This window comes from Siniperca chuatsi, linkage group LG13 (assembly GCF_020085105.1).
Source record: "Siniperca chuatsi isolate FFG_IHB_CAS linkage group LG13, ASM2008510v1, whole genome shotgun sequence".
Taxonomy (NCBI): domain Eukaryota; kingdom Metazoa; phylum Chordata; class Actinopteri; order Centrarchiformes; family Sinipercidae; genus Siniperca; species Siniperca chuatsi.
The window spans coordinates 27,966,565-27,983,024 of record NC_058054.1 but is presented as its reverse complement, the minus strand read 5'-3'; the positions used below and the strand labels follow the sequence as shown (position 1 = coordinate 27,983,024).

The window sequence follows — 16,460 nt, the reverse complement described above, 5'->3', positions numbered from 1 at the left end:
GTCCAACCCATGCCCAACTCCATGTTTGGTTCAACCTTCTCGCCAAATGGAACGGGATCACCTACTTCTACGATGTACAACTGACTCACCCATACGACATCCATCTGTACACTGACCCTGCTCCTTCTGTCGGGTTTGGGAGTTTCTACAATGGAAGATGGTTTGCAGTAGAATGGCTCTGGAACTCGCAAGTGAATGCCAGGTCACTTCCTCCTCTCTCTTCGAAGTCTGCCCCACAACAGCCGTAGCTATTCCGTGGGGCCACAAATGGTCCCGCAAGTCCATCTTTGTATACTTCTTCAACCTCGCAGACGTAGACATAATCAACAAAGTTCACTCCAACTCCCTATCTAGCATACCGTTCATGCACACCTAACATGGCACTCTGTTACACACCTATATGTTCTCTGCACAGCTCATGTTCCCGGTCATTCCAATGCCATTGCTGACTCTTTCCTGCTTCTCATTTCAGAAGTTTAGAGGCTCAGCCCCTCCAGGGGATATCATCAACATCATATCACCCTCGACCGTCTCGTCTTACTTGTCAGCTTGGAAGAGTTTCCGCTGCCTTCATGACCAGTACAACATAAGCACCTTCGATCTCGTAACCATGACCTGTTTTGTTACTTACGCCCATTTCGTGATGGCCATCAAAACACATACCATCAAAACTTTACCCTAGCGGCTTTAGCTTCTCAGAGTACTTCTTCATCAAGAGCCAGCTCAAGTTTATGGCGAATTCCCCAACAAAGCTTACCCACGATGCAGCAACAGACCGAAGAAGTACAAGAGTTCAAGCTCCGCGCATAATCTTTTGTTTTCCTTTCGTTAATAAATCATTTAAACGCATCTATTGATGGTGTGGTCCTTGCTACTGAATGTATCTTTAAAATGTAATTTCACCTAAACACCTAATAATCTAGGAGAACATGAAACAGTCTGTGAACCACCATCAGTAGTTAGCAGGCTGGCTACTCCCCTACAATTTTGACATGTGCAATGCGATAGCTGGAGTGTTGGCTGGGCTCGAGTGCTATGCATGCCTGTTTCATATTCTGTGATCTTCTTTGCATGGCATTTGTGTGACAGATTGGGTAGTTTGTAAAACGACTCTTAGTAATATTTACTGTTTTACCACCTTGTAAACACAGACCCTTCAAATTTAATTTAACATGAAGGATCACCCAAAAAACACTGCTGTCGATATTTCACATCACAAAGATATAAGATCATCTAAGTCACGGCCAGTGCTTAGACACAGCGTACGTTTAAATTCATTTTTAATTTAAAATATAAATAGGGGTTCAGTAGGTCACAGCTGAGGTAGCACCTCTGCCCCATTCTGTAGCAGGAAAAACCCTGTCATTGTTGTGCTGGGGCTACTCTGAAAAGGTGTTGTTCTGGGCATTTTTGTCTTTCACTTTAAATGTACCAGTAAAAGTTCTAAAACAGAGAAATTACACATTTTTACATTTATTTCTGTTTTTAAGGTATGACTATTAGAGCTGCAACGATTAGTCGATTAATCAAGAAAATTAATTGGCTCAGTCATTTTTCAAGCAAAAATACATTCTCTGGTTTCAGCTTCTCAAATGAGAAGATTTGCTGCTTGTCTTTGTTATATAGGACAACAAATGATTTTAGGTTTTGGACTGTTAGTAGTTGCAGCTCTAATGACTATTAGATAATGATATAAATTTGACAGACAGTTCTACAGAAAAATCCAGAGTATTGCTGCCTCTCAAATAAATACTTTTACAGTATCTGTGTCTTGTGTGTGTGTGTGTGTGTGTGTGTGTATCTCAAACCTTACAGTGAGAGAAGTAAAATGGATAGCAAGGTTTGTAGTCAAACCAAATTACCCTCTCTCTCTCTCCCCTCTCTCACTCTCTCATCTCTGCTGCTCCTGTGTGTGTGTGTGTGTGTGTGTGTGTGTGTGTGTGTGTGTGTTTGTGTGGGTAAAGCAAAGGTTTGAATAACAAGCAGCCAGCTAAGTGGGTCAGGGTCGGAGGAAGGGGGGAGAAAGGAGGAGAGAGACTATTAGGATGACAGACAAGGACAAAGGAAAAGAGAGAAATACAGTGTATCGAGGAGAAAGGGAGCAGAGTAAGAAGGAGAGGTTGGGAGAGATAAAATGTATAGTTGATAAGGAGAGGAAGCGGGAAAGACGGGAGTTAAGGAGAGAGAGTGATATGGAGTGAGGTAAGGGGGTAAAAAGACAGAGATGTAAGTTGGAGTGTGATTTCACTCAATTTCCTTCAGACCTAAATTTCAGCTGATATCCTGTTTAACTAAATTGGAAATATTCATTCAGACTTTAAAAAAAAATACAGTTAAATAAATCACCTTGTATTCAATCTGAAAATCTTTTTATTAAGTGAAAAATATCTGCCAGTGAGGTGAGATATTTAGGTAATATCTGACCTCACTGTTGGAATTTTCTTACTGAAAAAGTTTGATTTTAAAGTGTAAAATGATCTGATTAAACAGAATATAGCATACTTACAGATGTTAGTCGGGTAGTTAAAAATTCAAATAAATGCACTGAAATAAAAGTTCTGTAGTCAACAACCATGCCAGCAAAATGTTTGCAGTGTTGGGTTTGACTTCCTCTTCAAATAAAGCCAGTGTCATTATCCCTTTTTAAACAGAGATCCCGCAATACTACCGTCATTACGGCTTTGCTTTTTTTTTACATTGAACCAAACAATGGCAGCATAATGCTGCTCCAGTGTTTGATTTTAGATAGCATCCTGGTGTCCCGGATGCAAAAGGTGTGACTCGTAACACAACAGTATCTGCGGCTCCCCTGTTTTATACAGACATCGATTCGGCTGTGTTACTACCTCCGCTGCCGGCTTAATGGCGGAACAACAGTGCCCCCCCCCCATTCCGTGTTCGTACGTTTTATACAGAGCGGAGAGGCGGAATAACGGCGCAACATTCCCGCCTTATATAAAAGGGGTTACAGATGGAAACATGACGTCTCCTCGGCTAGTGAGCCTATCCTTGTGTAAATGTGTAAAAAAGACACAGTTAAATTGCTGAAGACCATTTTTATCACGCGTGGGTTTGGGTGGCGTGTGAAACTATTTGGCTGGACTGGACTGAATGGATTTCGGTTGACTCTAAATTGCATCGGGGGACATAAATCAACTCACAAGTCTGTACAGTGAGAGATAGATGGAGAAAGAGAGAGACTAATGGGTGACTTTGTGTGTGTGTTTGCGTGTGTGTGTGTGTGTGTGTGTCAGTGAGCACACACTCGCTATAGAGAAGGGACAGAGCTGGCTGCCAGAGGAGGAGAGACTCTGCTCCCAGTGTGACAGACAAGAGGTAGAGTCAGAAGTACACTTCCTCACATCATGCCCCAAATACCAGGCTCTAAGAAATCTACATTTTCCCAGTATAATAAAAATACACCCTGAATTTGAAAACAGACCTAGAGAAACTCCCACACACACACACACTCACTAACAACATCAACACACACTGCCACAGTCTTTTACAAACACTCACAGCGCAAATGTTGATTGGGTTTTTTGTTGTTTTACTGCTATTTTCCTGATTTTATGAATTGTACTTTTTTCTTTTAATCTCATTGTTGGTAATATTGTCTTTGTTCTACTCCAATGCCAATAAAGCATACTGAATTGAGAGAGAGAGATTCACACAGCTGTGGTAGTTCAGCTCAGCAACTGTTTATCTGTCGTATCTCTGTCTCCATGACAGCAAAGTTTTATTGCCTAAGCCTTGACTTTAAGTCTGTGTGTGTATATCTTAAAAGTGTGTGTGGAGGAAAATTCTACATTTCTTGAAACAGCTGTTTAACATAGTTGTGTGTGTGTGTGTGTGTGTGTGTGTGTGGTACTGTCTTTGTGGTAAATATTTCCCCATTATGCTTCCAGTAAAGACAGACAGGGTTCTAATTTAAATTTTTGTGAACTGTGACTGATCAAATTATCAAATCTGAATGAATCTCCATGTACAAAGCTGTCTTTGGCGTTTCTATCCTCCAGTGAATAATGAGGATTTGCTCAGGATTTTCTTTATTTTCTTGTGAATTGGTTTTAGACAAAGTACTACGCGGAGGTCTATCGATTTACTTCACCTTTGTTACTCGTAAAAACAGACTTAATGGCATGTTGAATTTATGATTTTATTGGCACATTTTGGTATGACGACATATACAGTTAAAATTCTCTCTGTGTGTTTATGAAGGTCTCTGTCCAGGAACATCCTCCGTTATAACAGCTGACAGTGTAACATAGCCTACTGTATAATATTCTCTTGTACAGTCCATCTCTGTGACTGTCACATCCCCTTGACTGCCTCCCATGTAAGGGCTGGGTTATGCTAGAAAAGCATAAACTGAAACTTGACTTGTCAACAAACAGAGCGGAACAGGTAGCACTGTATGACGAGTGTGCTAATGATCAAATATCACAATAGCGCACCTCCTAATGAACAGGACAGTTGCACAGTTTGTGCAGTTAAGAGAGTTTGCTGAATCTAACTTGAATCACTTGTGTGAGCAAGCCTCATGGAAAAAGTAAGAGAGGTTTAAGATAAGAATACCAAAATGTTCTTGCATGAGGTCGATTATATGGAATCAAATTGGGGTCACTAATATTTTGAGCTTGAAATGATGTTCACAAATCATTTCACAGCCTGCAGTTGTATATCACCGTTTGTGTGCATGTGAAAAAAATGTGCATGCATGTACGATGCTGTTCGCAGCTTTGTGGACATCTTGTCAAATGCACAGCCAAAAATTCAAGTTTCAAGTGTACCACAAGCTCACCAGCAGTCAGCCATAACAGCAACCTATGCAACCTATTATGTCATTTTTTGCACTCAATATAACTTTATTGTAACCCAAGTAGTCTTTATGCTTCAGCCTCCAACCACCAGCCCACCTTGGAAACTGAACCTTCTAGACCTTTAGCTAACTACTAAAGAATAGCCATCCTTTCCTTAATATTAACGTTATTTGTTAACATGTAGTGAATTATGATGTAAAACTTTACTGGCATGTTCCGTGCTAATTAGCCTACCTGTTTCCCAGAAGAGCTCGCCTCTGGCTCCTCCATGTTGACTCCAGCATACTACAGATGGAACGATGAAGTAACCTTTAAACCAAAACTTTTTTACACATGCACAAAATATTTCTACAGCTGCAACGCTTTTTACCAAGTCACACATTCAGATACTTGCATGTACATTTATGATATGATGATATACAACTGCATCCTGTGAAATTATTTGTGAACATCATTTCACAAGCTCAAAATATTAATAACCCTAATTTGATTCCATACGATTGCCCTTCTTAGTTGGATACGGGAGTGGTTAAAATCCAAATCTGGCAATTCCCACTGTATGCACTGAACAGAAGTAGCAGATAAATCACAAATTAGCAGAGAACTTTCAATTCTCAATTGAATTCAAATTTATTTATATAGCGCCAAATCGTAGCAGAAGTTATTTGAGGGCACTTTTCATATAGAGCAGGTCTATGCCTCTATTGTACTCTGTATGTAGATAGTTTATGACAGCACCAGGAAACAGGGTCAAAACAGACATGAGTTTACACATTTCAAATGTGACTTATTTATTTGAATCTACCCACAGTAATTAGCACTACATCACCACAGTTATCATTGTATGATCATGAACAAAAGCTGAGTGCTACAGAAAAATGGACAGCAACAACTCTTGAATAATTCCTCAGGACCTGATCCAATCTCTTCCACCACAAGTTAATTGATCCAAGTCACTAATACAGTACACACACACACACACACACACACAGAAACAATGCAGCAATGATTGCAGTATGTGATTTGATTGCAATATGTTTGTTTTGGAAACGAAATCCTGATAATTAGTCTCTTCTGGCAGTGCTCTATCTCCGCCCATCTGTACCATTTGGCATCCCTCCACCAACCAGGAGTCCCTCAACGCTCCGTCCCCATGATTCAACCAACTGAAACGCTTTCAGACACACCGACACACAAGCAACAGTGCTGAAAGTCACCCAATCAGCAGCAGCTTGGGTAGGGGGGGTGTGGGGGCCTGGCAAGGTGTTCAGTAGCAGTAGCAGAATGACAGCCAACACGGACAGACGGACAGACAGATTGACTGGTTGTGTTCTGATAGATAATTAGATGAGATGCCGACACTTTGGCTGGTTAGAAAACCAGTAGGAAAAGACAATGGTAGTATACCACCGGGCCAAAGGATAAGATAAGATAACTGTAGACGTACTGTATATCTTTTTAAATAGCTGTGACTGAATTACCAAAATACTGCTGGCATATCACAAGAAGCATTCAAGCAGTCGAGCTGATTGCGTTAGTGTAGATACATGACAGGCCATTTTAAATACACTGACAAATCCATTCTAATTAATTTTTGTAATCCTGACTGACAAAAATTGTTCTTTAAAAATAATAGTAAAACAGTGTAATAGGGAATAGTAGAGTGGAACATCCTGTTTATGGCATAGCTGTTTGCCAGTGATCATAACATACAGTAAGTTCAGTCAGGCAACTCATGTGGAGCAGGTTTATCATTACATGAACACCTCGCAGGTATACACTAAGCCCAGTACCAAGAAGAATAGTGTGATGATAACAAACTGTCACCCAAGGTAGACCCCCAACTTAGAATCAGAGCCTTCAGGTGGATGCTGGGGTGGGGGCAGGGTTTATGAAATTCTATATGAACAGCAGCAGTGTTTGCAGCAGTGTTTCCAAATGAGCTGTAGAGCAGCAGCACAAAGGGCAAAGGAATGGGCAGAAGCTTCAAAAGAACGTCTTTTTGTGAAGGTTAGTTATATGTTGCAGTGAGTAGAGTATCATGTGTGAGTATAGCAGCGCTAAAGCTGTCTCCCTGAACTTGTTTGTGGACTTAGCCAATTACTTTTTCTTCACAGTTTGGGGTAATGCACTTTTTAAATGTAAACTTTGTGTTGGCAAGACCTTTGTCAATGGTGGAATACATTCACTTCCTACTCCAACATGTAGAACAAGCCCATAACCTGGTGAAGGTGAACACCCACTAGATGATACACTGCCCCCGCACCTCTTGCTCGCCGCTGCGGGTGTGTCGCAAGCTAGCAAGTAGCTTGTTTGTTAGCAAACATGTGCGTAAATAAGCATCCTATTCATTTCTCCAACAATATACGTGACTTTATAAGCAACACTGTGACAGTGTGACAGTGAGCCAGCATGAACAATAGCAGGACCCTGACACTAAAGCAGCTAAATGCAATTCAGCCATCATTCATTTTATTATTTCCACCTGCGATTTTCCTACTGTGACATGTCAAAATGTCTTCTGTGACAAAGGCGTTTAATAATCTCCTGGAAAAGTTGACTTATCATCCTGTCCCACCACTGCATTACATTTGCTTGTCATTTTTTCTGCAAATAACTATGGAGCTTCTAAGTGAATATTGTAGCAATTTGTTAAAGTTTCCTGACTTCCAGCCCCTCCAGTCCCACATTGCCTGCTATCCACAACACTTTGAGAGGCGATTCTCTAGCGTCCCACTGAAAATGAACAGCACCAAACCTCGTGTCACACTGTGCAACAGTTGAAACCAGCGTCCTTTCAGCTGTGAGTGTTATTTAAAAGGATTATGATGATACTACATCAGAGCCATGCATATCTGAGTGCAGTTTAAACACCACACCTGCTGAACTAATACAATGATTTGGATGATTTGAAAACAATTCATGACTTCAGATGATGGCTGTGTGACTGTCCTTTTGACCTATAGTAACCCCTCTAACAAGTTTTGAGTGCCGGAACACTAAATCTTATAGGATCCATACAGTTCTTACTGCTCTTGATGACTCTTCTCGTTCTGTCCTCTATGTGCTATTATTCTGTTTCTGTCCCTTCTGTGCTTCTCTACATTTACATCAACTCTCGTCTTGTCCCCTGACTACTTTGCAGTTTTTTGCTGCTCTCCTTCCTTCTATATTCTCCTGTCCTGTACTAAAGCCTCCTTCTCTCCTCCCTGTTCTCTCGTCCTCTCTGTTTGCTTTAGAAATACCTCACCCAGCTTTCACAATCATCATGTTTACATTAGTCTCTCTCTCTCTCTCTCTCTCTCTCTCTTTACTAAACTCCCTGATTCATCCCATCGCTGCCCTCTTGCTTTCTCTTTTTCTTTCTTTCACAAGGCCACAAGTTTAATTCAATAGTTATGCATTTAAACTGTTCCGCCGCAAATGCTTTTGTGATTTCATACAGATGCTGAAGTCACCTCATGATTTTACAATGTTACAGTTAATTAACTTCTGTATCAAATGAAATGCTCCTATCCACATCTGTCATCCAATCAGAGCTCAGCGTGGCTCTGTCACTTCTGTTCATCCAGCCAGCCTTCCATGTGACTAAACTGTGCACATGCATCACAACAGTGACACTGAGCTGGCCACAGAGTCTGACACTTTTTATATTTGCTGTTTGTTATCAGTGTTAGTAAAAAAAGATGAGCTCACAGAGGAAGGAAATCTGTCCTGCAGTACACATTGTTGTAGCAATAAAATCATGCACGATCATCTGTCATTTAGTGTACAGTAGTGTCTAGCTGATATCAATCAAGAGTTCATACTATTCAATTCCTGTTAGAAAGGTAATAAGACAAAGGATGCAGATACAAAGATGTTAAAAGACCACTGAGTGATTCATTATGCCACCGTGTTTACCACCATCTTCAGACTTCATACTTTTTTGCGCTGACTTGAGTTTTCCCAGACAGTCCTTCCTCTGAGGTTTCATTCAGATGATATCTTGTTTAGTTTGACTGGTAGACCATGACACCAACCGTGGCCGCAGCCTTCACTAAATTAACCTAAAGCATCTGATTGGTCGAACACAATGGAGGCAGTGCACAGCTTGGGAAGAATGGTGGCTGGGTCAGTCAGGGAGGCTCAGCTAAGAGATAAACAGAAATTGGGACCAGCAACAGGTTGATTATTGGTGTGGCCTTTTTCAAATGAAATGCTCTAAAGACGGACAAAAAACCTGAGTAATGCCAAAGTTGCATGTTTTCTGTTAATGTCATTTCCTCAAGCCTGTCTCCTACAAGTTAAATTTATATAGTACTAATGTGTAGGGCTTCAACTAACGATTATTTTCATTATTGGTTCATCTGCCTGTTATTTTCTTGATTAACTGATTAATTGTTTGGTCTATAAAGCATCAGAAAACGGTGGAAAATGCTCATTACAATTTCCTACAGCCCCAAGTGATATCAAATGTCTTGTTTTGTCCGACCAACACTCTAAAACCCTATCACTTTCAATTTACTATAATAAGATGAAGAAAAGCAGCAAATTCTCACATTTAAGATGCTGGAATCATCAAACCTTTGACATTTTTACTTGAATACTGACTTATTTATCAATTATCAAAACAGTTGACAATTGATTTTCTGTCGATAAAGCGTTGCAACTCTTCTAATTTGTTTTGCCAAGTCCAGGGTTCACATACCGAGTCCTGCATCCGGTTTGGTGTAGGCAACAAAAGCACCTTTGGTTAACGTTAGAGAAAGATTGTGGTTTCTGTTAAATGTTAAGAAAGTCATTGTGTCCTGTCTTGTGCTTCGGAGGTGGATATTATTTGTATTGTCAAGTGAACATTTTCATGATACGCTCAGCAACGTTATCTTGGCAGATAAGTTTATTAACATTTCCTTATTATGTCCATCCTATAAACTAATTATGTCCCCAAAAAACATTAGCCTAGTTATCATTTTCTCTGTAAATGTAGACCACCACTGTTATAACATCTTTACATTAACACATCTGTAGGACACGCCTCTCCCCTCTCGCTCTCTCTTAAGCTGTACACACCAAATCAGGCGTTGCGCTGATTAGCGCAGGGTTGTGTGGTGGTGTGCGGGGGTGTGGGCTTGTGTCTTTGTGCTTAGAACGTAATCACTGTGAAACAATCAGAAAATAACGTTTTATATCTCTGATTCACCACCTTTCTTGCTACCACCGCTCCCTCTCTTCATTCACTCTCTAGCTTGCTTGACCACTGCTCTCTTTCTCTCTCTCTCTCTCAGACAAATGGACACAAACCAAAGGAAGCTTCTTGGTATCACTATTTTACAGCATAGACTGCAAGCCAGACGCAGACGTCGAAGCTGGGTACACGCATAAACCAAGCGAGGACACAACTGGGAGCGTGTCATCGCTTGGTCGATGAACTCGCCCGGTTTCGAGGATATTTCAGGCTGACTGTGGAGAAGTTTGACCGGTCTGATCGCCGGCTTACGCGATTGGCCACCGCAGCGTGACGTCGGGGTTGCGCTTCTCCAAAAGTTGATTGTGTTTAAACTTTTCGCCGCAGGGCCGCTGCGTTTTTTGGCATCCCCTGCGGCCCCCACTGCCGTAGCCTAAACCGACCACCCCCACTCAAATGAATGGGGGGACAGACATTTTCACAGCAACGCCTGATTTGGTGTGAATTCAGCCTTACACAAACACACACAACCTCTCTCTGTTCTGTTCCTCTTCTCTTCTTCTTTTCTCTCATTTTGTTTCTTCTGTGCCTCCTACTTTTCTCTACTTCCTGTCTCCCTCCCTCTTTCCTCTGCTGTGCCTTTCTCTCTCCCTTTTTTATATACCCTCTGTCTCTCTTTCTCTCTCTGTTCCCCCACACAGTAATATGATCTCCTCTATCAGGCAGACAGAGCCGTGAATCAAAAGACAGAGAGAGAAATATAGTACAAACCTTAGTGGCCCCACCCCCACTACACTCTCATCTACAACATCCCTACCCCCAACAACCCTCTTCTCTCTCTCTCTCCCTCTCTCTCGCTCCTCAGTCCCTACCCCCAACCACACAGCTCGCTCTCTCTCTACATCCCCAGCCGCTATCTTCAATCTCTCCGTCCCTCTTTCTGAAACAAATACACTCACTGACATCAGCAGTGCAATACTGTATGATTCTGTGTGCAGAGCATTTCTACACATGATATTAGCAGGCTGGCATACAGCACAGTGAGCGCAGTCATTAAACACGACAGACAATACTGACGGTTAAATAAAACACAGCAAATAACTATAATCTAGCTCATAAAGACATTAATGTGATATTCTGTTTATGCCCAATCAGCACTTATGGAGGTCAGAGGTCACAGTCAGCTACAGAACTGGTAGGGAATCAGATGCCGTGCCCCAATTCCAAACTACATACTACAGTATCTACTGTATAATAATTAGTAATAAGTGTACTGTTTTTGCTTTTCCTATACAAGAAGGTTTTGTGCTCCATTGGACATCCATCAAACTGCGTCTTTGGAATGGCAATTAAATGTCACAACTAGAAAGCAAGATGATATTCCAAAGATGTTTTTCCAAGACCTTTCTGGAGCTGTCGCTTTTTTTTTTAAAGCTGTAGGTAGTGTCTGCATTTTCTATGTACATTGCATTGTGGAACTTGGCCTTTTCTTTATTCTGCAATGACCACGCAAGGACATGGAGTTAGTTGCACTTGTAAGAAAGCAATAGCGTATATTAACAGGACACTCAAAACACACTACATAACCAAAACTTGCTTCAAATTAGTAGGTAGTATTGAACTTGGATGCAGCTAAAGTCAGTACAGTGGTGGCACTTAGGTGCATGCTCGCCAGCAGAGGGTTTGAACCAAGCGTTTCTGGTTAAAGCAAAGTTTCCGTAACCACAACATCACGCTGTTGTTGCAGATGGGTCAAACCGAGGAAAAGCAGCCTGATGCTGTGTGGGAACAGCTAATACATTTGAGCAGGCAGGGCAGGCTCAGACAACCAGCCTGTAAATAATCCGATCAATCATTAAGTTGTACACCAGCCAGTCAGTGATTACAGTATATTCTGATAGTCCACTAAATCCATGAAAGAGATATGCTTAGAATAAAAAACAGCCAGTAAAGGAACAGAAAGCGACCTGAAAGAGCACAGTAGGTCACTTTAGTGTAATGGATATTACATGATGCTATTTTGGTTTACATCCCTGCTTCTTGTCCAAATCTCTGCCCTGCTGTGTGTGAGACCGAGAGTATTCTGATTAGGGCTGCACAGTTAATCGAAATATTATCGAAACTGCAATATGTCCACGTGCAATATCCAAATTGCAGAAGCAGCAATTTTTTGATAAAGGTAAAATGTGTGACAAAGCAGCATTATAACGAAGTGCTGCGGTGCTGCAAAGATGCTCTGGCCTACACATCTTGTTCTCCAGATGTAAGAAAACATGTTTGTTTGGAACAGACCCCAACAAATGTCACACCGTCATGATTTTAAGTTTTGTCAGCCAAAATGAAAATTGTGATGTAAAAACGATCATTCCCACTAGTTGTGAATCCTATCGCAATCATAATATCTGTCAAAATAATCAAAATGATTTTTTTACCATATCGTGCAGTCCTAATTCTGATTATTTTCCTTTATATGCTTTAGCAACACAAATATATGTGCCAAGTCAATGAAGCTAATTTAAATGTAACTGAAAATTGAATTGTGAGACAGAGGACCCCATACAGCATGACTGCAGCTTGCCACAGTTTGACAGGAAAAACTAGTCAAATGGTTGTTCACTGTTTAAAAAGTAGATTTTAACATTGTTTTTTTTTAACTCATAATATAAATGTATTTTTACGTATTTATGTATATAAAATTCTGAAAGGGGGGGGGTGTAATTGTATTTTCCTACCAAACTACAAAATAAAGTTACATTTTATTGTGCTAAGACTTAAGAGAGGTTAATAATCTGTCCTTATCTCTAATAGCTGCACTCATCAGCTGCACCTAGTTAAATAATTAAGCAATTAATCACTGTCAAATGAGCATGGTCTCACTGTGTCTGTGTGCCTTAAGGTACCAAACACCTTACTATGAAAAAGCATCCCTTTGCATACAGATAGACATGAATAGATAGATAGATAGATAGATAGATAGATAGATAGATAGATAGATAGATAGATAGATAGATAGATAGATAGATAGATAGTCCCATATTGATTCAATATAATTTTATGACTTGGGGATTCATCCATCCTGCACATAAGAGGTGCCTTAAAGCAAGACACTGGATCCCCCCAGCTCCAGTATTCTGGTGTGAATGTGACCCTGACCTTTGACCTTGCTCTGGAGGGAGAAAGACAGCAGAGCTTCCCAGACACCAATTAACTTAAGTATCACAAAATCGAAATGAGAGGCACTGCTGTAACCTCCAGTAAATATTAACAATTTTAAGCCTACCAAAAGATAACGTGTGTGTGCTTCTCACTATTACTTGCCATGTATTTCATTCTAACCATAATTCTTCTGTTTGCACTTATAACACTATGCATATTTAAACTTAATTACCTTTCAATTACTAGTGGTGAAGTTTTAATTAAAGGTGTCATTACATCACTGACAGCAGTCTCGGGGTATAATTACAGCCTGTGCATCATCCAGTGTGTGGATGTGATAGAAAGAAATTAGTAACACTGGGATGTAGATAGCTGCGTTAATAACTGGAGCCCAATAAAACAATGAATTACTACTTAATTGGCAGGGCAAGAAAGGTGAATACAGAGAGAAGAGATAGCTAAGGTAATTATTAAAGGCCACCACAAACAGAAGTAGCCTATGTAGATCCCTTCTTTCTTTGCTTACCTTGTTGGTTCCAAAGGCCGGGTCAGGGTAGGAGAGCTGCCCCAGCCTGGTGTGTTCTGACGCGGCCAGAGGCTGAGGAGGAGGCGGGTAAACTGTTACATCCATAGCTGAAAATACATCCACGTCTCCGTCTGTCCTACTCTTCGAGTTTCTTTCTTCTTCTCTTATTTCTGTCTATGTCAGAAACCACCGAGATAACCTTACTACTGTTTTTACTAAGTTGGAGGTTTTTGGCGAGTCCCTGAGCGACCGAACAGAGAAACAGCCACGGTCCAATAAAACAAGCTTCTTTCGGAAAACAAATCAAGTTTCAAGCAGATGTCAGCGAAATAAGCCTAAACCAAGTTTATGTAGTCTGAGATTTACGTTGGTGTTCTCCTCTCCACACCGGCTTTCAGGCTCCAATAACTGCTGCTGTGAGTGGCAAACTTCCCGGTAAACCAACTTCTTTAATACCTGACGGTAAATATAAAGGTTACTAGGCAATGGTGCACTTCAAAAAGCGTAGTTTTCCCTCCGTTTAACGTTGTGGGTATCCAGTGGCGGTGTGCGGTTCAGACAGGGGAGGGGACGTTATCAGACCCCGTCTGTCCCTGCTTGGGACTGTGCGTTTGAATGCTGCTCCGCCGCTGCTGCCGCCGCGCGTGTGCCCGCTGCTGTGGTACCTCGCGGACCAGTCATACAAAGAGCTCCTGCATCGAGTTCGCAAGAGTTAGCCACAACGAACCCGGACGTACCTTTTCTCACAAAATAAAAGCGCCGATTATGTCAGGAGAAAAACAAGAGCGTGGAAAGAACAAACCAAACGTTTTCAAACCGTTTATTACATTATTACAATCATTACACGAACTACAGTCAGAAACGGTGTGTTGTTTAAAATACTGTTGCAGAACCCTGTTGAGCAAGCCATTTTATTTTGAGAGTATCCGACATATCCATTTGCGTCTACCTTGACAGAGGCTCTGGCTTGAGGAGCTGAACGGCAGAATGTGCTCCATCTAGAGGGGGAGACAGTGTCAAAAGGTCAGTGTCTGCAGCCGAAATAAACGTTACTTGTGTGAGTGAACCCGCTCCCTAAACCCGGAGGGACCACTGTGTGTCAGTCGGTCTTTGTTAATCTGATTATCTTACTTTATCACAATTTACACAACCAAAGAACAATATCAGCAAATCAAATCTAGTTTTAAGACCTTAATTGTTTTAGTTTATATTGTACTCACATAGTGCATTAACTTCAATAAAGTTGTGTTCAAGCAAATTATTACAAAAGGTGAGGTAAAAATTCCTACAGTGAACCTATAGGGCCATGTATGTATGCCCAACAGCAATGTCTTTCCCCAGGGCCGCCTAACAGGTTAATCTAGCCGGGGCTCATACTGTCTTGTGTTTCATTTTGACATCTCAGCATCTTTTCAATTGCTGCACTTCTAGTTTCTGCTCGTGGTTCTCTTTTTCTTCCAGGAGCAGTCTTGTTTCTTCCCCTCCCCATGGTTGTTGAGCCACATCTTCCTGCCTGTCGACAGTTCCTTGTGCAATCCGAGCCGTCGCTTGACTTCCAGCACAACAGATTCATTAACGAGAAACCCAAAGTTCACCTCTCTTCTTTGCTCTGTCCCTCTCTCTCTCTTCTGGGGCACTGGAGCCATGATCAACCGTCTTCCAGACTTCTCCACGGATCTCCACAGAGTTTTTCAGAGCTGGACGGCAGCACCAAGAACTGAAGAGGCGGCTGAAAACCCATCTGTCCATCAGGCTGGAGTTCCACGCTGTTTTGTCCTTTCTTGGGTACATCCTTGCGTGCTTCGACATTGAGATCGACAAAGCAAGCTGTATGTGGTTGGGAAATGGACCGAGCCAACTACATTCTGCTGCCATGAATGCAGGCATCCCAAAGACCACCTAATGCTTCCAACCAACAAGTGTCGTAGAGACTGATGCAGCTGTGTGACAAATTTGTGGTTTGGGTAACACTCTCATTGGTGTTGGTGGAGTATGTCCACCACTCTCTTTATTTTATTGCCAGATTGGGTTCCAGCCCGTAGTAAACAGGTGATTAGGGCTGATGTTCCTTGTTGTCCACCATGTCTCCTCACATGTAAAAGCTGTAAATTGATGCCTTGTGGTGTGAGACCTTTTAAGCTAATTTAACATTTCTGTTCAGTCTTGTATTTACCTTACCTCGGCTAGAAGACTAGCGTAGAGGCGCTCAAACACCTGTCTACATGCCCTCTGTTGCCTACCATGCTGGCTCCATCTCCTCCTCATCTGATAGATGGACAGCGTGTGCACTCTGTTCTCCACATCCTGGACTCTCTCTATGTGCAGAACAGTGTTCAGTAATTGGGGGACTTAAAAGGAACAACAGTGTCCCTCTGTGCCTGCAGTGGACGTTCTTGTTCAGGACTTCATCAGGGAGTTCAGGCAGTCAGCGCGTTGTGTTTAACTTTTACTTAAGCTGCCAATATACTTCATCAGAACTGTTTGTTGGATGGTTGAGTAGCTTTGAAAACCCCTCGCCCCCACACCTTTCCAGTGTTGGATTAGCTGTGACTGATATTTTCAGTAGCTTTCCACTCCACCTCACGCTGTGATAGGCCAGCTGTGCGGAGGTGAGAAAGGAGCCAGGGTTTGAACTTTTCTCTCTAGCTCTCCTTTTTTCATTTTTGACAAAACTATTTCTGTCACTTTTCGTGTGAACAACCGAGTGCAACACTATGAATGCTTTCCAGGAGAGACTGTCTGAAAATGTGCAAAATGTGAAAATCTCCATATTTAACTGACATCGTGC

General features: G+C 41.6%; 1 protein-coding gene across 1 annotated transcript in view; it reads right to left on the bottom strand.

The window, feature by feature from the left end:
• The window catches only part of tox (thymocyte selection-associated high mobility group box), a 59,705-nt gene extending 45,359 nt beyond the window's left edge, over positions 1-14,346 (bottom strand). Inside the window, exon 1 of the mRNA XM_044219333.1 lies at positions 13,673-14,346. Coding sequence (XP_044075268.1) covers positions 13,673-13,777 — 105 coding nt within the window. The 5' untranslated portion in view covers positions 13,778-14,346. The remainder of the gene's footprint in view (positions 1-13,672) is intronic.
• Positions 14,347-16,460: the final 2,114 nt, after the last annotated feature.